This window comes from Gorilla gorilla, chromosome 3 (assembly GCF_029281585.2).
Source record: "Gorilla gorilla gorilla isolate KB3781 chromosome 3, NHGRI_mGorGor1-v2.1_pri, whole genome shotgun sequence".
In the NCBI taxonomy this organism is placed as follows: domain Eukaryota; kingdom Metazoa; phylum Chordata; class Mammalia; order Primates; family Hominidae; genus Gorilla; species Gorilla gorilla.
Window position 1 is genome coordinate 207,142,979 of NC_073227.2, and position 24,693 is coordinate 207,167,671.

The 24,693-nt window shown below is 43.2% G+C and overlaps 1 protein-coding gene across 16 annotated transcripts in view; it reads left to right on the forward strand.

Annotated features, from left to right (window-relative positions):
• Positions 1 to 14,867, forward strand: part of FAM149A (family with sequence similarity 149 member A) — a 68,696-nt gene extending 53,829 nt beyond the window's left edge. For 2 of the 16 annotated variants that reach the window (XM_055385883.2, XM_031010456.3), the window contains exons 9-14: positions 4,970 to 5,073; positions 5,549 to 5,758; positions 7,461 to 7,581; positions 9,098 to 9,226; positions 9,314 to 9,392; positions 14,118 to 14,867. In XM_055385883.2, the coding sequence (XP_055241858.2) occupies positions 4,970 to 5,073; positions 5,549 to 5,758; positions 7,461 to 7,581; positions 9,098 to 9,226; positions 9,314 to 9,392; positions 14,118 to 14,191 (717 nt within the window). In that variant the 3' untranslated portion in view covers positions 14,192 to 14,867. Of the gene's footprint in view, position 1; positions 3,872 to 4,969; positions 5,074 to 5,434; positions 5,759 to 7,460; positions 7,582 to 9,097; positions 9,227 to 9,310; positions 9,393 to 9,902; positions 10,773 to 11,446; positions 14,092 to 14,117 lie in introns of those variants that run through there. The other 14 variants (XM_055385875.2, XM_055385873.2, XM_055385884.2 and 11 more) reach the window with 12 other exon arrangements.
• The last annotated feature ends 9,826 nt before the right edge of the window (positions 14,868 to 24,693 follow it).

Consider the following 24,693-nt stretch of genomic DNA (forward strand, 5'->3'; position numbering starts at 1 on the left):
GGAACACTGGCCGGCGGGCTGTGCTGAAGCTCACTGCTGCCACCAGAGCCACTCCAGCTGCTGGCCGCTTCTCTCCTGGAACCTTCACTCGCCAGACCCAGGCAGCCTTCCAGGAGCCATGTCTGCTGGTCCCATGTCTACTGATCCCAGGCGACCACCAGCCTCTCAGAGAGGCGTCTTGGCTAACCCACCTCCCATTGCTCTGTGGAACACATTCTCCTCTGTGCTGTGTGGAAGTCGCCATCCCGTGCAACAAGGGAGCTCACTCAGTGGGCCTGAAGGGGTGGCTGCTGGCTCAGGGAGTTCTGGGCATGCGTGACACCACCCCCCAGGAACACCCATGGGAGTCCACGCCTGACCTCTGCTTCTGCAGAGACCCTGAAGAGATGGAGGTGGAAGAGCAGCCTGCTGCTGATGCAGCTGTGGCCAAGGAGGAGTTTCAGGGGAACAGATTGCTCCAGTGCCTGCTGAGCATTGCTGCCCAGCCTGAGGCTGCAGACCCAGCCCAAGTACACTGCCGCCCAGCCTGAGGCTGCAGACCCAGCCCAAGTACACTGCTGCCCAGCCTGAGGCTACAGACCCAGCCCCTGTGTGCACGGCTGTCCAGCCTGAGGCTGCAGACCCAGCCCAAGTACACTGCTGCCCAGCCTGAGGCTGCAGACCCAGCCCCTGTGTGCACGGCTGTCCAGCCTGAGGCTGCAGACCCAGCCCCTGTGCATACTACCGCTCAGCCCAAGGGTGCAGACCCAGCCCCTGCACACACTGCCGCCCAGGTTGAGGGTAGAGACCCAGCCCCTGCACACACTGCTGCTCAGCCTGAGGCTGCAGACTGCTCTGAAGGTGCAGGTACCCTTGTGCCTATTCAGCCGTCCCTACTGCAGACTGGAGCACTCAGCCTGCCAGGCAAGCCTGTTCTGCAGCTCCCAATGCTCAGGCCCCTGAATGAGGAGGATCAACCACTGAGCAGTCTCAAGCTGTTCTTCCACAGGCCACCAGCAAGATGGAAATAAGGCCGATGGAAAATAAACATCAGTTTCTATTTAAAACAATGATATTCGGGTCTGTTTGCAACGTGATTATTTCATGAAGTTTAACAGAATTACCACATGGCACTGCTCTGAGATGTGAAGCTGTTTTCTACATTTTGGGAGATTAAAAAAAATGCTTTCCCCTAATATTTCGAGCTAGTTTGAAAATTATAAACGTTCTCCTTTCTTTCCACCAAAGTGATAAAAGAACCAATGAGTATACATTGGGCTTACTCAGCATTTATTGGTTGTAGTTGAGGCGTTTTGAGGAGATACAGAGGTGAATCCTAGTGATACAAAAGCCGTGACACAGGGTCAGGTGCAATACATTCTGTGAGGGTCGCGCAAAAAAAAACTTGTAGAAGAATCAAAGAGAGAGTGATTTGTTCTGATTACAGGAGGGGGATTGGTCTTTTACATTGAAGGTAAAATTTGAGCAGGAATGAGCAAGGCTCTTGTGGGAGAGAACTCTGGGTGGGCCATTTCAGGCCAAGCAAAGGCGTGGATGAGTAAAAGATGGGGCCTGTTTGGGGACTGTGACTGGGCTGAGTTTAGGGGATAAGAAACTGGCAACTGCAGCATAGTGGCAAGAACGGGGAATTAGGAATCGAGAGGCCTGAGAGGAGTATTCTTCTGGATATGTTGTTTAACTTTTCTGAACTTTAGTGTCCTTAGCTTTTAATGAGATTATTATCTTGTCCAAGGGATTATTGTGAGGATAAAATCATAGAAATACCTGAGAGCTCCTACTACAGGGGCCAGCACATACTGAGCGCTTAATCAATTTTTCTTGAATTGCATTTTTATTGAGAGATGTGGTCGCAGGTGAGGCTGGAAAGGATACACTTGTTCACGCGAGGCCTGTAGTGGTGCCAAGGAGGTTGTTTCCACTGCCCACCTTGTGGGGGGAGCAGAGAACACGGGTAAGGCAGGATTCCTAGTCCTGAGCTACACAGAATTTATAGTATAGTTGGAGGGAGCCCAGCCATGCCACACAACACACACAGACACACACCACACCACTCACACACACACCAAACACACCACACACACTGCACACATCCCCCCACACACCCCACACACAAACGCACACCCCACGCAAACACACCACATACCATACACCACACACACACCACACACCAAACACATACCACATACACACACACACTACACACACACACCATGCACACACCACACACCAAACACATACCACATACACACTACACACACCACGCACACACACCACACACCAAACACATACTACATACACACACACTACACACACACACCACACACACACCACACACCAAACACATACCGCATACACACACTGCACACACACCACACACACCACGCACCACACACACCACTCACACACTGCACACACCCCTGACACAAACACACCACACACCAAACACACACCCCACACAAACACACCACACACACAGAAAACACATACCACATACACACACACCACTCACACACACACTGCACACACCCTCCACATAAACACACCACACACCAAACATACATCCCACACAAACACACCACACACCACACACACACCACACACTATACAAACACATACCAAATACACACATACACACACACTACACACCACACGCACACCCCACACATGCACACATACTACATACCACACACACCACATATCATACACACACCACACACATACACCACATGCATACACAACCCACAACACACCACACATGTACACACCCCACACCTACACACCCCACACATACACACACACCTTCACACATACCACCCACACTACCACACACCACACACACACCTCACCACACACCACACCACACCACACCACACACACACCACATCACACCACACCACACACACACACACACATCTCCCCACATGGGAGGCAGTCTAGCTGATAGCAGAGTGAAGCTTGCGTATATAGACTACTAGTTCTGGGCTTGATGTCTGCATTTAATACTCCGTGATTTTAAATCAGTCCCTGTTTCTCAAAACCTCAGTTTCCTGATTTATGAGGTAGGAAGCTGTGAGAATTAAAGGAGATAAAACATTTCGCGTAGTGTCTGGTGTAGAGTGGACATTCAATAAGTGTTACCTTTTGTTATAATCAGATGCTAATTATATATTAATAGTCTATATAATCCTTTGTAATTAGATTTTTGTGTAATTTTTTAATTAGATGTAATGTTTTGTAATTATATATATTTTATAATGAGATGTGTTTTGGATCATAAGTGCCCTGGGAGTCAGAAGAAAAATATACTTTTCTCAGAGTAGGGTAAGATATGAACCCAGCCCTAAATGACAGGTGTGATTCGTTAACATGAGAAAGGAAGGGAGGCTCTTCAAAGCAAAAGCAAAACTGCACCTGGCGTGGGAGCTTCTAAACCCGCCATCTTTGTGAGACTGAAGGGACACAGGCCTGAACAGAACCTGTGCTTCGGGGAGCAGTGGGGAGAACAGAGCGTCTCAGAGGCTTGTTTCACTCTCTAGTGTAAGTCTTCTGTGCCTTTTCTGTTCTAAAGAAACTTTTGGAATTGCCACCTGCTTATTGTATTTTTTTGTTCTCTTTAAACTGCTCTGACAAGTTCAATACAACATTTCCCACTTAAAAAAAATAGGCAGTATGAATATCACACAAAGAGCAGTGGATGAGCCTTTAAATATCAGGCAAAATAAACAGACCAGAAGAATATGGACATTCTAGAAGCTGAGGCATTTTTTAAATAGCTGTTTTGTTTTTATAATTACTTTGTTTGGATAAATGTTAAAAAAAAATAAGTGGACAGCAAAGTTAACAGAATAAAAATAGAGCCTGCTTTGAAATACTCAAGGTGTTCTGGTTCTAATTATGAAAGCTCTTAAGTTATTCCTCTACATATGATTGTGGTTGCCACATGTGTTCATGAACTAGAACAGAATTCCAGTCCCAGAAATCCTGTTCTCCTACATCTAAATATTGTTATTTAAAAAAAAATTTAATTTTACTTTAAGTTCTGGGATACATGTGCAGAATGTGCAGGTTTGTTACACAGGTATACATGTGCCATGGTGGTTTGCTGCACCTGCCAGCCTGTCATCTAGGTAAATATTATTTTAAATCCTAGTTGGTCATATTATAGGACTGAAGAGGGAGTTAAGAATTCCTTAGCCCTAAGCTCACGCTTTCTGTCATCTCATTTAATTCTCTCAATAGCTCTGTGAAGTAGGTATGATTTTTCCCCAATGTAAACATGGGGCCATTAAAGGTCCAAGAACAAAGTAAGCTTTCCAGAATTACAAATCAGGAAGCAGTTAGAGCTGGGATTCAGAGTGACGCTTTCGAGGGCCCAGGCCATCTCACCGCTTCTGGGAAGAGAACCCAGGCAAGTGTGGAGAGGAGGAGAGGAGAGGTCCCAGGCAAGCAGGGCAATGAGGAGCCGTGATGCCCGGCCTGTGCTTCTCCCAGTTCTCTCTCTGCCTTCCTCACCCTGGAGTTACCAGAGGCTGATACACGTTGACCACACCAGTGCTCCCTTGCCCTCCAACCTCTGGGATCTCAGAGCATGGCGGGAGACTGAAGCACGGCTCTGCTTCCCTGAAGCCTCCCTGCCAGGTCACCCTGGGCTGGTGGCGTTCCTACCCCGTGCAGCTACCCTCTCCGGGTGCAGGAACCTCTCCCTCACTTCTGGCCACTTTGGGCCAGGTGTGCTCAATGTCCCCACTGTTAGGAGCCTTGGGGAATTAACCAATTCATCGTTAATGTCTCAGCCCACATCTTTATAAAATATATCCCCTTTATTAGTTTTTTCTCCAGTTAGCTGGTGAGTGTGCCGGGTGTTTCCTGCTGATTTCGGACAAGCATCAGTCATTGGAACGGCACTAGGCATTTGTAATTCTTTTTTTTTTTTTTTTTTTTTTTTTTTTTTTTTTTTTACTGTTCTCAGATTCATCGCTTCTCCAGCAGTTTTTATAGTGACATGAATGGTGTCATGACAATTCAAGCAAAACCACTTCAGCGGAGACCTGCCTATTTTGCTGACAGAACGCAGTACGTATCAGAATCAGTAGTAGTTACCCAGCCTCTTCCCTGTGCTGCAAACACTGGAGCACTGAAGACTGCAGGGGACATGAGATCACGAAGGTCCCATTTAATCCCATGCTTCAGATGTGCCTGAGCACGTCTGGAAGAGCAGAAACAGACCCTTCAGTACCAACCACAAAACAGTTACTATCGTGTATTTGGTTGGGAGAGATGGGGAAAGGGGAATGTAGTCCTGAAATTCTTAATCTTGTGGGCTTGACTGTTTGATTACTGACAGTGAAAACCTTAGCCCTCTGCCTGTGGATGATTCTTCATTGAAACAGAAACAGAAATGATGGGTCTTTTCATTCATTCAACCCGTACTTAGGAGTATGTTCCAGGTGCCAGACTGTTCTAGGCAGTGCTCAGCTAAGCACAGACAGGTGCGTTCCCTGTTATCACAGCACTTGCAGCTGAGTAGCTCACAGGATTTCCTTCCCAGGAATGGGAAGGAGGACAAAGCATCAGGTGGAGGGGCACGTGCTCTCTCCTCCGCACGGCACAGACTGGGACGGGCCTCAGACACTCATGGATTATCACCTTCTGCAAAGAAAACACCAGTGCCCTGGAGGCTGCCTTCTCTTGCTTCAGATTCACAGAGACTAAAAACTCCCAACATCTATAGTGACGAAGTTCTTCGGGGAACAAAACTGTGAGTCTCGTTTCTTTCATAGTAAACTAAAGGTCACGGGGGACCTAGATGCTTCTCAGTTAGGGTTTATGGATCATCCTGGACAAAGCATCCTCTACCTAGTTTTACATAGATGCTTTTCTAAGGAGTTCATTGAGCATTTAACATTCCGCTTGCTCCAGTCGTCTACTTAGCTGTATCCTAGGACACAAGGTCAGGCAATGTCCCTGTCACACAGGCGGAATGAGCCTCTGATGGTGGGGGACCTTGGGTGGATTTCAGTGGCCTCATCTGTGAAATGAATAATTAGCTAATGCCTTTCAATTACACAATTAATACTTTTCAAGGGGAGGTTTAAATAAAATAATGTATATAAAATGCTATAAAAATAAAAGGACTGTGTCCCTATCGGATTATCTTTAAGGATGCATTTTTCTCTATGTGGGAGTTTCAGCAAAGCTGTTGATTGCGGGATTCACATCCCGTCATGGCCTCCTTAGAAAGGTGCCTGTCTCTTGCCCTCCAGCTAACTTACCAGTATCGGCCAATACTTACATTGATAATAATAGCTAATGTTTATTGATCACTTTCTTTGTTATCAGCACCAGGTAAATGAATTACATTTATGATCTTATTTATTCCCCACCACAAAACTTTATATTGTTGGGACTCATACTATCCCAAATCTGAGATGAGGGAACAGGCTAAGCCTGCCGGAGATCATCCCCGCCAGGAAGAGGCCCAGCCGGACACACCCACAAGTGCTCTCAGGCTTTAGAGGCCACCTGCTGGACTCCCGGCCTGCAGGGGAGCGGTTATCAGGAGCCGAGCTCAGGAGCGGGCGGCTGCCAACGCTTACCTGGCACCCAGACTTTTTCCAGATGCAGTCATAACCCCCCTTTCAGCTTTTTAATTGGTGACTGTTTCACAGTTTGGGACTGATGTTTCCAGCTGTGTTGGGTCTGCTGTGCTGATTCCTTTGAGATCCCTCTCCCTCCTCCGCCTTGCTTCCCCCCACGCCAGTCAGCAGCACACGGTGCCAGTCAACAACACATGGCAGGCTTTCTCCTCCTGCCCCAGCCTACCTGGGCCCCCTGTCACACCTTCATCAAATAGAAACCCATTTATGTTTCCTACTGAGATACATTCAGATGCCACTAACTGTACAAATCCCTCTGTGTTCTGACCCCTCCCTCCCTGTGGGCTGGTGATTTTTCAGCTTTCTTTTTATTATTGCCACCCTGAGGAGCCCTTTTAGACCATTCTTCCCAATTGCTCTCCCTACACATGGAATTGTAGTCCCACAGACAGCCTGTTTGTCTGTGTGCATAGCTGTGCTCTACACATACGAGGGAAGCTGTGGCTTCAGAGGGGCCAGTGCCCACCCCCTTTGGTGATGCTACCTGTGTCCCCCGGCTTCTCACTCGCCTGGATTCTCACCTGCCAGCCTCACTTTCCCTCTGACCCCCCCATACACCAGCTCTGCGTCTTCTCACCTCCATCCTCTGTCTTTCACTTGTATTGAGATAACATTTTCCCGTAGTTATCAGAGTGCTATAAGTTCCCTGGGAAGCATTCGGATAATACCACACACAGCAAAAATCAAAGACCTCCTGTGTGCCCCTCACGCAGAAACATTGAAATCACAGCTCTTGGCAGATTTCCTGTCACTTGCCAGTTATCCATGTACCTGGGTGCTCAGTGGCATGATGATGTGTTGCAGGCCGACTGGCATGGACCACATGGCTTCCCCACTGGTTCAAACGTCACGGAGCAGGTTCCCCCCGATAGGCACGGAGACCAGGGAGCAGAATACAGCAGTTCCTGGATGCCGCCTTGTTTCTGTAAGACAGATTTCATTCTATTTCAGTGGACCATTTAGGTTCTGTATTGGAAAACAAACAAAAACAACCTTGGCACTTCCAAGTGAAATTAGTAACATGAGATCTGAGTAGCTGTATTCAAATGCCTTCATAATCTGTTTCCAGAAAGTAAATGAATGGCTTATGAGAATTTACAGGGAGTGAGAGGCTTAATTCACCATTTTGTGAAATAAAAGCATGTCTTGAACTAAATCAGAAATTCCAGGTGTCAAGGAAATCTCTGATAGGATAGTGGAGCAAAGAAGAGAGCATGAAATTTGGTCAGGAGACAGGCAGGTCCGCGTGGATCCTGCCACAGAAACTCTCTTCTATGACTTGGTACAAGTCACTTTAATCTCCCTGAGCCTTAGTGTTCTCTGTAAAAGGGGATTAATGATTCTTACCTCTAAAGAATTGTTAGAAAGACAAAATGAACTCATAGGTGTTAAATGATTCCTGACGTGAAATTATGAGCTCAGTAAATTATGACCCTGGTCATTTTTATCGGTCATTTTTACAGCTAACCTTTGCTATGTCTATTGCAGTGGAGGGCAATACCTTCTGCAGTCAGACTCGCCTCGGCCAGGCGGTCAGGTCTGCGGGGGTGGGCTGTTGCCAGCATGCATATCCAGGCAGCCCCCAGGTTTACAGCCACCCTTCACTCCACTTCACACAAGTAACTTGTCTCTAGTCATTTTATACAACACAGAAGAACCCCTGTTGTAGGAGCATAAAGACATAGTGAGAGAAAAACCCTACCTGGGGCCAGGTTTCCTCCTGCATGCCCTGTGCCACCTTGAGCCCAGCACTGGAACCCATTCCCAGAAGGCAAGAGTTGCAAAGTGTTCATGTTTAACCTTAGAATAACATCATTTTACAAAAGGCAGCGGAGTGCAGTGGCTCACGCCTGTAATCCCAGCACTTTGGGAGGCTGAGGCGGGTGGATCACGAGGGCAAGAGTTCAAGACCAGCCTGGCCAACGTAGTGAAACCTCATCTCTACTAAAAATACAAAAAAATTACCTGGATGTGGTGGCACGTGCCTGTAATCCTCGCTACTCGGGAGACTGAGGCAGGAGAATCGCTTGAACCCTGGAGGCCAAGGTTGCAGTGAGCCGCGATCATGCCATTGCACTCCAGCCTGGGTGACAGAGCGAGACTCTGTTTTAAAAAAAAAAAAAAAAAAAAAGGTAAACATCACCTTAAAAAGTCTGCTACTTCACAAATGCAGAATTACATTTTCTTAAGGTTTTTTTAATCTCTCTTTCCCTATTATGACACTATCATTTTATCAGGCTTAATAGTGCAGTTACATAATCAAAATATATTTCGTCAGGTATTTATCCTTAGGATATTTATCCTTAGGAGACCTGATCCTTAGTAATGTCTAACTAAAAGTTTCCAAATAGATGAGTGAACGATTGAGCATGTCGAGATTTTCTTTTGTGTTTTTAAGGATTGCATTTATTTTAAACAAGAACATACTATCCTTCATTTAGTACAGAGGAAGGCATCTACAAAACCGTGTGTCGAGTGCCATGCCTGACGGTACAGAACGATCGCGTCTTCGAGAAAGAACTGCCACCCTGGAACAGTTGTCAAGGCCCAGCACAACCCACACGTTCCGGGTGGGTTCTCTGTTTCCTGTAACTTTAATTTTGAAAAACATTTGAAAAAAATGAAACTTGTCCCTGATTTTATTTTTCTTCCAGCAGTTGGATACACCTCAAAAAAGTTCTTTGACACAAATGGAATTTGCTGCTCACACATGGACAGGTCAAAGTATTTTGACAGGTCAGCTTTTCTCCATATATAAATAAAGTGATGTAGTAAGTGAGATTTCAAGTTTCAGACAGTGAAATGGAAGATGATCTACCTTGATGAGCCTATTTTGCTCATGTAGGAGGGAATAGCAAATGTTTGGGGCCTGTGGCCTGACCTCAGAAACTTCGATCACAGAGCACACCTGCAGAGACTTACCTGCTGTGAGGTCACTTACCTGCACTCACTTACCTGCTGTGAGGTCAAGAAGAGGGGAATGTCCGAAAGCTCTCAATGAACTGGGGGCCTCACTCTAAAAAAAAAAAAAAAAAAAAAAAAAAAAAGCTGTCTTAGGAGCAGTCAGTACCTCTGTCTGCTATAGCGTTTTCATGCTCTATTTCTAAGTGAAACTCTACTCTCAGATTCTCTTTGAAAATCTGATGATAAAAATGCTTGAGAAAATTAACACAGATTTGCTAACTACTTTATAACACAAGGTTTTACAGATAAATAGGTATTCTCAGCCTGGTATGCTGTTCGCAGGATATTCTAGTTTGAATACGGGCCAGTGATGTTTCCAGTTCCAGAACAGTCTCCAACACTGTTTTCAAGGCGGTAGTGTGGCCTCATGAGGTGTGCTGCTCTGGAGTCTGACGTTGGATTTCCACCCTCGCTCTGCCACCGGCTGTGCAACCCTAGGAATGTCCCAACCTCTCTGGCCCTCAGCTTCCTCTTTTATAACAAGCGGGGTAGATAAAATCATTATTGGAAATCTGTGAAAAGGATCTAGCTAGATACCAGGCATATATTGCTCAGAAATGATGAATTATGAACCATTTGTATTATAAATAACCTGAAATTTCAGGGATAATTTATTGTTTTACAGGGAATTTTAAACATATAATTCTAAAAATAAATTTCATACCATGTAAGTGTTGCATAGCACAGATCTGTCGCTGTCCACATCAGCCCTTCTGTCCGTCCTGCAGCATAGTGATGTCGAGATTCTTCAGCTCTTTAAAATTCTGCTCCTGTGCTAGTCGCTCTGGGCTGCTGGGCCTTTTTGTTGCTTTTCTTGTTGTATGTTCCTTAGCAGCATTAGCGGTCATTCTCATGTCAACAGCTCGTTCTCTAAAAAGCAGCCATGCTACATGGTCAGGTGTTGCTTTTATTTATTTATTTATTTATTTATTTTGAGATGAAGTCTCACTGCGACGCCCAGGCTGGAGTGCAGTGGTGCAATCTCAGCTCACCGCAACCTCCACCTCCCAGGTTCAAGCGATTCTGCTGCCACAGCCCCCCAAGTAGCTGGGATTACAGGCACATGCCACGATGCCTGGCTAATTTTTGTATTTTTAGTAGAGATGAGGTTTCATCCTATTGGCCAGGCTGGTCTCAAGCTCCTGACCTCAGGTAATCCACCCATCTTGGCCTCCCAGAGTGCTGGGATTACAGGCATGAGCCACTGCGCCCAGCCCAGGTGTTGCTTTTAACACAATTGTAGGTGCTTGGGGGGAAGTAGGCGCCCAAGTTAGCTTATCAATCATGGATGGGTGTATCAAGTGCTCTGTGCCAAGGTCTGTGCCAAAGGCTGGGATTCAGACAGTAGGGGTGTTTCCGTCTGTGCCTCAAGGAGCATTGAGCCTGGCAGGCAAGCTGGAAAAGGCTGTGAGAGGGGTGAGCAGGACCACCTGGATCCCCTGTCAGATGGCTGGAGGGTGCCGAGGCTTCCTAGAGAGGAGATGACCATCACAAGGGATGTGAGAGAGAGGGAGTGAGGGCTGACAGATGACTCTGTGGATGGCCAGCGGTGGGTGGTGCTGAGTGAGGGAACTGGGGAAATTCTGACGAGTTCACTTTTGGGGATGCTGACTACAGCACGCCGAGTGGAGGTATCTGGGAAGTAGTTGGAGCACACATAAGTAGAGGTTTGGAGTGGGAATTGGGTTCTGAATTTGTTCTAAATCTCACTGTTAATCATTGACCAAATGCCAAGTCAGTGTATTCTCTTATCAGTAACTTTTTTACCTTTAAAATATGCTAGTCATTGTTTCTACAATTATAAAAATAATACATTATCGAAACAGACAACTTACAAAACACAAAAATCCACCAAGGACAACACAGCCAAGGCCCCTGATCTCACGACGTAGAGAGAACGCGGCTCAAAGGCGTGAGCTGTGATGTCGGTGCGATGAGGCGCGTGCCCCATGCAGACGTCCCCAGGCCCCAGGTGAGGCTGCAGGTGAGGCGCATGTGGCCTCACACGGATTAGAGCTTGGGAGCGGGAGGCCTAAGTCTTGTCCCTCAAAAACGGAAAGCTCTTTCTTTCCTCCTGAGCACTCTGTCAACGTCAGCCCACCACGCTGCTCACACAGGGAGTCGCCTCTCTGGCCACCAGCTCAGGCAGCACACCACGATCTAATAGGACATTCAGGAATGAATTAAAAACCAGAGTGGATTCATGGTGACCCCTTCGGCATATCACTCACTGCTTTCTGGAAGAGGAGGTGGGGGTAGAGCTGGTATCGGGGGACTGCAGTGACCCCCACTGGGGGCGTCCACAGGAGTTACATTAACACGTGCAATCACATATGGCCACTTAACTCATGTAGGAGCCAGGGAACGGTCCATGCCAGTCATCTGCGCCTCACTGCCTCTTAACTACTGACCCAAGACAAAAGAGCTATTAGAAGAGAGAATGCAGCCAACCAAATGCACGGCTCCAAGAGGTTTTGCATCTGTAACAACAAGCTAACATTTAGTTCTTTGGTTCAAAATATTTCCCCTCCTTAACCATTTTTTTAATGCTTCAAAGCTCATCCCCATTTGGGGAGTGGGAAGGGTATGTCCAGGCCCCCTCAGGATCAGGCTGGCTTTTCTTCCTTTCCACCAGGTGCACAGGCAAACTGGCCACAGGGGACTCCCTGGAGCTCCATGCAGCTCGGCAGGGCCTGTGCAGTCCGGAAGGGAGGGCAGAGATGCCCAGGGCTGTAGGTGCCGGCCTGTGCAATCCGGAGGAGGCCATGCCTGGTGGTCGTGAGAGACACGGGCCTTGGCACGGAAGTCCTAGCTCTGCTGCTGGGTGCTGTGACACCAGGCATTCCCTGTGGGTCTCAGCTTCCATATCTGTAAAATGGGAATAACACCTCACTCAAGGACTCCTGAAATAAAACACGGAGCAGATAACGCAGTGCCTGGTGCATAACAAGCCTCAACATATCCAAGGACTCATCCTGATCACCCATGAGCCTACTTAAGGTCAACCCTGTCTCATTTAAAAAACAAAACAAGATTGTGCATTCAAGTTCAGGTAGGGTTGGCCCTGTCCAGGGCCAACCCCCACCTGGAACCAGCCAGGCTTGTGCTGCTGGAGAGGAATGGCCAAGCCAACGCACTCGGGACCAGCACTGAGCAGCCTGGTGAGCTCTAAGCCCGCAGAGCAGGCAGGGCCCCCGACAGGCAGGTGGTGTGCAGGGGTCCCTGGGGCACCGAGGGACAGAAAACCTCAGGAGAAGGAGGCCCTTTCACCCTCCAAAGTGGAACCTTCCCCACTGAACACCGGATCTCCCAGCACTGTCTGACCTTCAGTCACATTTTAAACACTGAACAGAGGGACAGAGGGACCTGTGTTCCTTGATGTTTCATCTTTGTTCATCCATCGGTCGTCCTCCACATCAAAGTCCAGAAGCTTCTGCACTAATTTCGAAGTCAGGCTGAACCTTGAGTCATGAACAAAACTCTTTCAATTTTCCTCTAAGTCTTCATGGAGCTCATCATAAGTAGGATCCTCATAAAGGAATTTCTGAATCATTCCGATCAGTAATTCTAAGAACCACATCTTTCTGCGGTCCTTCTGAGTGGCCCAGCTGTGCAAGAGACATCCCCATGCAAAAGCAAAGCCTTGATAGCACCTGATCTCAGGCCGGATGTTGGCTCCATGCACCCTGCGGTGCTGCCTTCCTTCAGTGACGCCAACGCTCCTGCCTTCCTCCTCCTTCAGTCACACCCACACTCTGCCTTCCTCCCAGCCTTCCTGACGCCCTTCCCCATGTAACCCCGCATCCGCCTTCATGATGGCATCCAACATGGCCTGGCTCCCAGGGTCAGGCCCAGACACACCACTTCAGAGGATGAGCTCTTATCAGGAACTCTGAGACAGCTATTATTGATGGTCAGAGGTCTTTTCTATATCTGCAGAAGTGATCGAGGGTCCATAAGAGGGATCTTCTTGTCTTTCTGAGGGTTTGTTTTCTTTTTCTCTGAGAAGCAGGCACATGACCTCCTTGCTACCTTTGCATCCAGGTCAAAAAGCACTGGAAACTACTAACTTATCAACTTTTATTATTTCTGTGATAGAAAAAAAGAGGAGCCAAAGGGGTATTCCAGGTAGTGGGAAGGATCCCTTAAAGTACCTGGCGTTGCACCTGCCCCTGGGAAGCAGGAGAGCTGCCAGGAAGTAGTGCTCCCTCAGCCTCCTGGGCCAGGACCCGCCTCTGCGTGGAAGCTTCTCGCAAATCCACCAGCTCGGGAGGACGCGTGGCCTGCACCTCAGCTGGATTTTGGGGGAGCACACTTCCTTTTCCTTAGGACCCTAATAGGCAGTTTTTGCATATGACTATTTCCTAATTTATACAAAAGTGTATTAAAATAAAATATATATTTTAAAGTATTTGCATGGAATGTACAAAACAGTCGTTCTGAGTGGTTGCCTTTGTAACATTTTAATGAGAATTACCTTTTGCTTGGTGTTTCCAGGTTCACAATATGTGCCTAAATCTTTTCAGAGGACAACTTTGACTTTCAAGAAGAGATTCCAAGTGACATCTTGAAACCACCTCCCCAGAACCATTGGAGCACTCGTGGCCTCGGCACACTGCTTATCACTTGAACAATGGAGGAACAAGTGTTATATTTATCTGTGTGTCTGACAGTGTGAGATGTTAGACCGAGAGAAAAGCAAACAAATAAATCACTTAATCTTGAACACTTTGCACTGTAAAGACAGTGAAAGTCAAACCCACCAAGCTGCCTTGCTGAAAGCATCTCCAAGGTTCTGTAGGCTTTGTTCAGAAGACCCTGATGTGTGTTTGTAGTCCGTCATTTTATCAATGATACACAAACATAATTAGCATGTGTATGTACTCACACACTAATTACATGTAAGAATATATTATCTAGGAATATGTCATTTGTAATTTTGTACTCTGACGTATTTTCTAGTCTCACCCTATTAGTAATTCTGTCAAAATCCTAGACACTAGTAGATATTAGTATTTGAGACAATATGTCAGAGTCTGAATAAGACTCAGCTTGTTCTAGTCATGCTGAGTTTCTCATATATTTTTTAAAAGTGCTTCCGCCATGAACCTCTTTGAGAAATGTCAGTGGCAAAATCTCCCAAGCTAATTTTCTTTTTCTATGTTCCATCTTCAAATTCAGACAGTTCATGTGAAGTACCCCACATTTATTGATCTTAGGGTTGAATATAAACGTAATTAAAAGCTATGGCAGGTAATGTCATCTTTATTGTTTACAGTCGAAGCTCCTCCATGGGAGGGGAGCCTCCCACCCTCCATGTGCCATCAGGAGCTGGCCTTTGCCCAGACGCCACCACTGCAATGACACCTTCCCAGAGCCCTCATCTCCTCGCGCTCTGTCCTGCTCTGCCTGGCTTTTCTTCAGAGTGTGTTTCCCCATCTGACATTACTGTAGAAAATGGAGCAGAGAACGGGAAGGGGAATTAGCAGAGATGAGGCTCCAGGCATGTCTTCCTCTTGTCCCTCTCCCCACTGTTTCTCTTGATTGTGATTCAAGTCCTTACACTCATTTTGACATTCTCAGATCTCAAATCAGCGAATTTCTTCTTTTCTATCAGATAATTGCATTTCATCAGTCTAATTATTACTAATCCAAACTGTAACTTTATAAGGCTATATATATGAGCATATTTATAAACTTAGATTTATAGACTATATACACACATATATGTATCATATAAATGCATAATAAATTACTTTCAGACTATTTCTGGCTGTAAGGAGAAGGGATCATTGCCTACTAGTAGATGTCTGAAATTTTAAAAGATGTGTTGAGACTAACATTGATGTTGTCCTTTATCACAGGGTGACAAAAATGACGCAGAGCCTTGCCTCTGTTTGAAAATTTCTCCTTGACTTTGCTGACTCCATTTCTTTTTTCTTTTCTTTTTTTTTTGAAACGGAGTCTGGCTCTGTCGCCCCAGCTGGAGTGCAGTGGCACGATCTCGGCTCTCTACAACCTCCACCTCCTGGGCTCAAGCGATTCTCCTGCCTCAGCCTCCTGGGTAGCTAGGATTACAGGTGCATGCCACCACACCCAGCTAAATTTTTTTTGTATTTTTAGTAGAGGCAGGGTTTCACCATGTTAGCCAGGCCGGTGTTGAACTCCTGACCTCAGGTGATCCGCCCACCTCGGCCTCCCAAAGTGCTGGGATTACAGGCGTGAGCTTCCGCGCCTGGCCAGCTGACTCCATTTCTATAGCAATGAGACACATTAGGCAGCAGCAGTAGCAGTGACCACCAGGTCCATGCCTCTTTTCCATGGTCACAGCTCCATGTGTCCGGGGAAGATTGCTAATGCTTAGTTTCCTGCACAAAGCAAACCAAAGCATTTTTGAGAATTTTCTACATTATTCCTAAACATTAGCAATAGAAACTTTTAAGAGCAAATGCCAGTCTTAATTCAGCAGCTCTCCCACTTGAGGAATAGTTAGATATGTGAGTAGCCTGGAGCCCATGTTGTAGGGCTGCTGGTTAGGTGCTCTCTGGTGCATCATTACTGCTCAAAGCATGACCCACTTGCTCTTTCAGATCCACTCAGGGTATTTTATGTCCATTTCCAGGAACCATCCAACTCCTTCCCTATTCAGTCCTAACTTCCTTTTTTTTTTTTTTTTACTTGACGTTCAGGGGCGCACGTGCGGGTTGTTACACAGATAAACTTGTGTCGTGGGGGTGTGTTGTACAGATTGTCACCCAGGTATTGAGCCTAGTATCCGTTAGTTATTTTTCCTGATCCTCTCCCTCCTTCCACCCTCCACCCTTTGACAGGCCCTAGTGTGTGCTGTTCCCCTCTGTGTCCATGTGTTCTCACCATTTAGCTCCCACTTAGAAGTGAGAACGGATGGCATTTGTTTTTCTGTTTCTGCATTAGTTTGCTAAGGATAATGACTTCCAGCTCCAGCCATGCCTCTGCAAAGGACATAGTCTCATTCTTTTTTATGAGCTCAAGCTTCGTAGTAGGGAAAACACCGGATATTCAGTCTAAACTGACATTAAGGTAGGGTATCCAAGATAAAATGTTTTTTCTTTGAAAACCACTGAATATACTTTACGGTAGCTTTACCTTGTTTGGCTCCAGAGTTTTGCAAATAAGAATCTATTATTTATATATATATTGGTAAAAGACAAAATATTTTTAAAAAGTGATCTTGAGTCTTCTAAACATTAAATTGGAAGATAAAGTGCCATTTTAGAGATTACATAGAGACTTGGCCCTGTCATTGATTTTAAAAATGACCTTCTCATTGCACTGATTTTTACCCCATGTTAAAGTTAGTATTTTATGTATACATTAAATTAGATTTAGATATTAGTAAATAATGCTTATATCAAGGATGGTGCTTTTTAAGCTAATTAGGTAAAAATTAGGGCAGTGTTTTATAATCTACTTTAATAAATGAGTCTTACCTTAGAATTAATCTGTTAAAAAAGAAAAATTGAACTACTTCTGAGATAGATTTTAAAATTCAGATTAGTGAATTTTACACTAATTGAATTACATTAATTAAAATGCCTGTTTATCCAAAACCAAAGAAAGAATGAAGAAATTTTAAACCAATCTAAGAAAATGTAAAATACCATAGAAAACTGCTAGATTTTGTGAATTTAATATAAAAGGAAGTATCCATATTGATATTATTCTGAAATAGATGGAATTTCTACACCAATTCAGAAGTATGTTTTTATATATCATTTGGGTATTATATTTTTTATTGTTTTCTTATAACTACAGATCATTGTGTAGGATTTTTGATTCCTTAATTTCTAATAAAATATAAAAGTGTTAAAAGAGTTTTCAAAAATGTGTAACATTTATAAAAGTATTTTTAGATTCCCAATTTTTGTATCATTTGTGCAAATATCTCTCTATTCTGCAGTTTCTAGTACATAGATATTTATTATTTCTAACTACATAGTAAACTTTCCCCAGTAAATTCTAAGTATATGTCCATATATATTTGCAAAGGCTTTACATAATTTATGAATACTCCGTTGTAATGTTTGTTTCAGAAGTTTATGCTCCTGTGTGGTAATCATCATGGATTTGATTTCATCAAACATTTATTAAGCACTTTCTTGGTGTAAGATTTTGTTCTAAGCATTATAGTGAGCAAGACAGTCTTTGGCCTAAAAGAACTTAGGTTGTAGTGGAGGCGACAGACTATAAACAATTAAATAAAAACATGATACAGGTCAGTTAGCAATAAGTGCTATGAAGAAACAAAGCGAGGCAAGGTGACGGAGTGGAAGGAGCTGCAACTTTCCATCGAGCGGTGGGGGAAGGCTGTGTTGCAGAGGTGGTATTTGAGCAAACCCCAAAGCGGTTGGGGAAGGCTGTGTTGCAGAGGTGATATTTGAGCAAACCCCAAAGAAGATGAGAAAAGAAGCCTGGGAGATATCTGGGGAGAAAGAATTGTAGACAGAGCAGAAAGCATGTGCCTAAACAAGAGTCCACCTGGAATGTCTGAAGAACAGCAGAGAGGCCAGTTCATGGGATGCGCTTGGCAAGGGAGTGAATAATGGGAGCTCAGTGAGCTAACAGGAGCTGAGGGACTGAGGTCCCTTTTGGACTATGGGAAATCTGAAATAAGAAGCCACTGGAGCAGTTGAGTTTTGGGGATAGAATGATATAATCGACAAGAGATGATCCTGTTTCAGTCAGATGATAGTGGTAAGGCTGATGAGAATCCCAGGACTTTGCATGTGTTTTGAAATTTGAGCCAAAAGATGTGCTGTTGGATGAGAGGTGGAGTGTGTCTACAAAAAGAATCGAGAATGCCTCCAGGCTTTTGGCTTCACACTTGGAAGGATGGTGTTGACACTCACTGAAATTGGAAAGACTGCAAGGGGAACACGTTTGGCAGCATGAGGGGCATGTTATGTGTGAGATGCCAATTAGATGCCTAAGTGGAGATATTGAGATATTTGGATATCCACACTTGGGTGTGGAGGTGAGGTATAGACTGGACGTATAAATTTGGGGATTGTCAGCATGTAGATGGTATTTAAGAACTGAAATGGATGAGGCAACCAAGAAAATGAGTGTAGAGAAATGGAGGAAAAAGAAGTACTGAGCCTTGTGCCTTTTAACATCTAAAGGCCTGGGATGTGAAGGAAAACCAGCAAAGCAGACTGAGAAAGAATGGCTGGTGAAGGGAAATAAGAGTCGGGAGAATGTGGCATCCTCAAAGTATGTGTGTGTTTGTGCGGGGGAAGTGTTTCAAGGAAGTGATAGGGACTCAAGTATGTTGAATGCTGTTGATGAGTCAATTACGATGAGGTCTGAGAATCAGACTAAAGGGCTAGCCACATGGAAGTTACTGGTGGCCTTGACAAGATCTGCTAGGTGAATGGACAAGGCGAAAGTAGGCTTGCAGTGGGTTTGGGAGAAAAGAAGAAGAGAGAAATCCAAGACAGTAGTCATGGGCAAGTCTTCTAGGGAATTTTTCTGTACAGGGGAGTAGAGTAGTGTGTGTGTGTGTGTGTGTGTGTGTGTGTGTGTGTGTGTGTGTGCATGCACGTGTGTTTCCTAGTAAGGTTCATCTTGATGAATGTCTTCATTATTCAGTATAAAAATGTTGATCCAAAAAGGAAGATAGCTCTAGTGTTGTCTGGAGGACATGCAGAGTGTATTCCCACTGGAAAATTAAAGAAAAAGCTGACAGAGCTGAGTAAATAGTAAGTTATCACTCAGAAGCAACATTCAGAGAAGGCTACACCTTGTGAAGGATGTCTTCAGAGTTCACAAAAAGAACATTGTGGGGGTGAAAGTTTTAGCTTAGAAGGCAAAAGATTTCAAAAATATACAGAATCAAAATGATGTTAAAAATAAACATGGAGGCATTCCACTACTGTTTATGAAAGAATAGTTCATGAGCAAACTGACCTACTGAGAACAACTATAACAGCTATAAATGGACAAGAAACAGCTCTTCGGAGGCACGCATGGACACCCACATCCACACCCACCCAGCCCCCCAAGACAAAGCAGCACAACTTCAGGAAACAAATTGGGAGACAACAGGAATAATACATTGAGATGAACCCCATATTTGCTACTGTTTTCTTTCCCTGTATCAATATATTTTAGATTAATAACGGGGCATAGAGGCCAAGAAAAAGGGATACCCTCAATATCTGTGACAAGCTCACTAGGCTGCCAAAAGGAATGATGTTGGGAAATGTCTCAGACTTTGAATTGACAATCTTGAAGGACTACACTCTAGGAGTAAGGGCAAGCTTAATACAGACAAGTCCTCAAAACACTAGAAGCAGAACCTAGAATCAATGAAACCTCTGTTTAGATCCAGGTTATATGCCTGTACTTTATATGACCACCAGAAAAAGTATCCTCTTTAAAGAAATATAGCATCACCTAGAATTTCTATTATTTTTATATACAATGTACAGCATTCAATCTAAAATTAAGAGATAGCCCAGGATATAGGGCCAAGTGGCTGAAAGCCAAGAGAAAACAAAATTATAATGGACCCACGCGTGATTAAAATAGTAGCACTATCAGGTACAAGCTAAGAAACAATTTGATTTGCACATTCAAAAATATATTGAAAAACAATTTCAAGAGAGAACTGTAATCTGAAAAATAATCAAAATGATATCCTAGAAATGAATAATACAGTGACTCAAGAATTTACTAGCTGTGTTGAACTGCAGATTACACATAGCAGACAAGAGGCTTAGTAAACTGGAAGGCAGGTCAATACACAGTATTCACTTTGAACAAGCATAAAAAATAGATATTCCTTAAAAATTGTGAGGCCATGTGAGAAAATCTCATATCCTTGTAGTCATAGAGGAGAAAGAGAATAGAACAATGCAGTATTGAACAGATACCATGAAAGAATCTTCCAAAAATAGATAGAAGACATCGATGCACTCATTTAAGAAGCTATAAGAAACACAAGATAGAAAGCAAAACATACTCAGGTCCATCACAAACTGCTAGAAACCCCAAATCAAAAAGAACCAAACAGCAGTCAGAGGGGGGAAAGACTCATTATCTTCAAAGAAGCAAAAATAAGACTAATATTTGACTTTTCAACACAAGTGATGGAAGCTGAAAGACAATATAAAAAGCATCTTTAAAGTTCTGAAAAAAATAATTGCCGACCCAGAATTTTATACGTAGTAAACATATACCTCAAAAATGAGGGCAAAAGAGCAGTATTTTCAGATAAACCAAAATTGGGAATTTATCACGAGCAAATCTGTACTAAAGGAAATACTAACGAGAGCTCTTCACAGAGTAGGAAAATTATCCCAGAAGGAAGTACAATGATAAAAGAAGAAGTAATAAAGATCAGAATGTATAAATACGTGGGAAAATAGAAAAGAATACTCACTGTATAAAATAATGAGTAATATAGAATTCAGTATATATTTGGGATTAAAATATTATAGAAATAGCTTAAAATTGGGAAGGGTTTATTTGCTGTTAAAGTGTTATAGATTCATCATTGTCCAGGATTACTGTTCTAAGGTAGAGTTTTATAAAGCAGTGCATGTGATATAGCGAGATGAAGGCACAAAATACTATCAGGAATGAAAATAGGCATACCACTGCTGATTCTATAGATGTGAAAAAAGATAAGCATTATACTATGAATAACTTGATTTGGTAATTTAGATGAAAATTAAAACTTTGAAAAACATCACATCACTCAAGAAGAAATAGAAAATTTGAAAAGGGTTATGTCTATTATAAGACTTAAATGTATTATTAAAAGCCTTCTCACAAAGACAACTCCAAGTCCTGCTGACTTCATTGGTTAATCCTTCCAAATATTTAAGGAAAAACTAATACCACTAGTAGCAATATCAAAAAGTTCTTCAGGGCTGGGCATGGTGGCTCATGCCTATAATCCCAGCACTTTGGGAGGCTGAAGCAGGAGGATTGCTTGAGCCCAGAGGTTCGAAGTTACCGTGAGTTATGATCACGCCACTGCACTCCAGCCTGGGTAACAGAGTGAGACTTTGTCTCTCTAAAAAACTAACAAAAAAGTTATTCAAGATGATTGTCAGTTTGTAAGGCTACCACAACCCTGATACAAAACCTAACAAGGACATTACAAAAAAAAAAAAAAAAAGTAAATTACAATAAAGTAACTGAGAATTGTAAAAAAAAAAAAAAAAAAAAAGCGAATTATAGGCCAATATCCTCCCTGAACTCCCAAGCAAAATCAAATCAGTAATATATGAAATAGATAATACGTACCATCCAAATTAAATTTATTTCAGAAATGCAAGTTTGATGTACCATATGAAAATCATTCAGTGCAACAAATGATGTAAGGAAACAAGCATGGGATTTTCTCGAAAGACGAAGAAAATGTCTTTATAAAAATTCTTAGTCAACCAGGAAGATAAGAATATAACTGTTATCTTTTCATGAGTATCTAGGGGAAAAAAACAACTGCAAACTGCATACTTAGTGGTAATTTTATTCTGATTTTACTTACTGAAGAAGCTATACTTCCTGAGATCAGATAATACGAAGTGTCAGCTACCGCCACTGTTATTCATGATACGGAATATATTTTCCACCCCAGCAGGGCAAGATTAAACTATTAAAGGGTCTTAAGATTTAGGAAGAAAGAAACAATTTGGTTTTTCACAGAAAACATGATTGTGTACATAGAAAATCCAAAATAATTACAAACACACTTAAAAATATGATTTTAGCAACATCATTGAAAACAGTCAATATAAAAATTATGTGCATTTCTATATAACAACAATTAGATAATACAATTTATAAAAATACAATAGACTCAAAAATCAAATACCTAGGAATAAATTTAATAAAAATGAGTATATTAGAGTTCTTCAGAGCAACAAAATTATTAGGAGATATTAGATTATGTAATATAATCTAATGTATATCTGGAGGGAGAGAGTTTTTTTTTTATTTGAGTGTATTTTATTTTTTATTATACTAAGTTCTAGGGTACATGTGCACAACGTGCAGGTTTGTTACATATGTATACATGTGCCATGTTGCTGTGCTGCACCCATTAACTCGTCATTTACATTAGGTATATCTCCTAATGCTATCCCTCCCCTCTCCCCCCACCCTATGACAAGCCCCGGTGTGTGATGTTCCCCATCCTGTGTCCAAGTGTTCTTATTGTTCAATTCCCACCTATGAGTGAGAACATGTGGTGTTTGGGTTTCTGTCCTTGCGATAGTTTGCTCAGAATGATGGTTTCCAGCTTCATCCATGTCCCTACAAAGGACATGAACTCATCATTTTTTATGGCTGCATAGTATTCCATGGTGTATATGTGCCACATTGTCTTAATCCAGTCTATCACTGATGGACATTTGGGTTGGTTCCAAGTCTTTGCTATTGTGAATAGTGCCACAATAAACATATGTGTGCATGTGTCTTTATAGCAGCATGATTTATAATCCTTTGGGTATATACCCAGTAATGGGATGGCTGGGTCAAGTGGTATTTCTAGTTCTAGATCCTTGAGGAATTGCCACACTGTCTTCCACAATGGTTGAACTAGTTTACAGTCCCACCAACAGTGTAAAAGTGTTCCTATTTCTCCACATCCTCTCCAGCACCTGTGGTTTCCTGACTTTTTAATGATTGCCATTCTAACTGGTGTGAGATGGTATCTCATTGTGGTTTTGATTTGCATTTCTCTGATGGCCAGTGATGATGAGCATTTTTTCATGTGTCTGTTGGCTGCATAAATGTCTTCTTTTGAGAAGTGTCTGTTCATATCCTTCGCCCACTTGTTGATGGGGTTGTTTGATTTTTTTCTTGTAAATTAGTTTAAGTTCTTTGTAGATTCTGGATATTAGCCCTTTGTCAGATGGGTACATTGCAAAAATTTTCTCCCATTCTGTAGGTTGCCTGTTCACTCTGATGGTAGTTTCTTTTGCTGTGCAGAAGCTCTTTAGTTTAATTAGATCCCATTTGTCAATTTTGGCTTTTGTTGCCATTGCTTTTGGTGTTTTAGACATGAAGTCCTTGCCCATGCCTATGTCCTGAATGGTATTGCCAAGGTTTTCTTCTAGGGTTTTTATGGTTTTAGGTCTAACATTTAAGTCTTTAATCCATCTTGAATTAATTTTTGTATAAGGTGTAAGGAAGGGATCCAGTTTCAGCTTTCTGCATATGGGCTAGCCAGTTTTCCCAGCACCATTTATTAAATAGGGAATCCTTTCCCCATTTCTTGTTTTTGTCAGGTTTGTCAAAGATCAGATGGTTGTAGATGTGTGGTATTATTTCTGAGGGCTCTGTTTTGTTCCATTGGTCTATATCTCTGTTTTGGTACCAGTACCATGCTGTTTTGGTTACTGTAGGCTTGTAGTATAGGTTGAAGTCAGGTAGCGTGATGCCTCCAGCTTTGTTCTTTTAGCTTAGGATTGACTTGGCAATGCGGGCTCTTTTTTGGTTCCATATGAACTTTAAAGTAGTTTTTTCCAATTCTGTAAAGAAAGTCATTGGTAGCTTGATGGGGATGGCATTGAATCTATAAATTACCTTGGGTAGTATGGCCATTTTCACAATATTGGTTCTTCCTATCCATGAGCATGGAATGCTCTTCCATTTGTTCGTGTCCTCTTTTATTTGGTTCAGCAGTGGTTTGTAATTCTCTTTGAAGAGGTTATTCACATCCCTTGTAAGTTGGATTCCTAGGTATTTTATTCTGTTTGTAGCAATTGTGAATGGGAGTTCACTCATGATTTGGCTCTCTGTTTGTCTGTTATTGGTGTATAGGAATGCTTGTGATTTTTGTACATTGATTTTGTATCCTGAGACTTTGCTGAAGTTGCTTATCAGCTTAAGGAGATTTTGGGCTGAGATGATGGGGTTTTCTAAATATACAATCATGTCATCTGCAAACAGGGACAATTTGACTTCCTGTTTTCCTAATTGAATACCCTTTATTTCTTTCTCCTGCCTGATTGCCCTGGCCAGAACTTCCAATACTATATTGAATAGGAGTGGTGAGAGAGGGCATCCCTGTCTT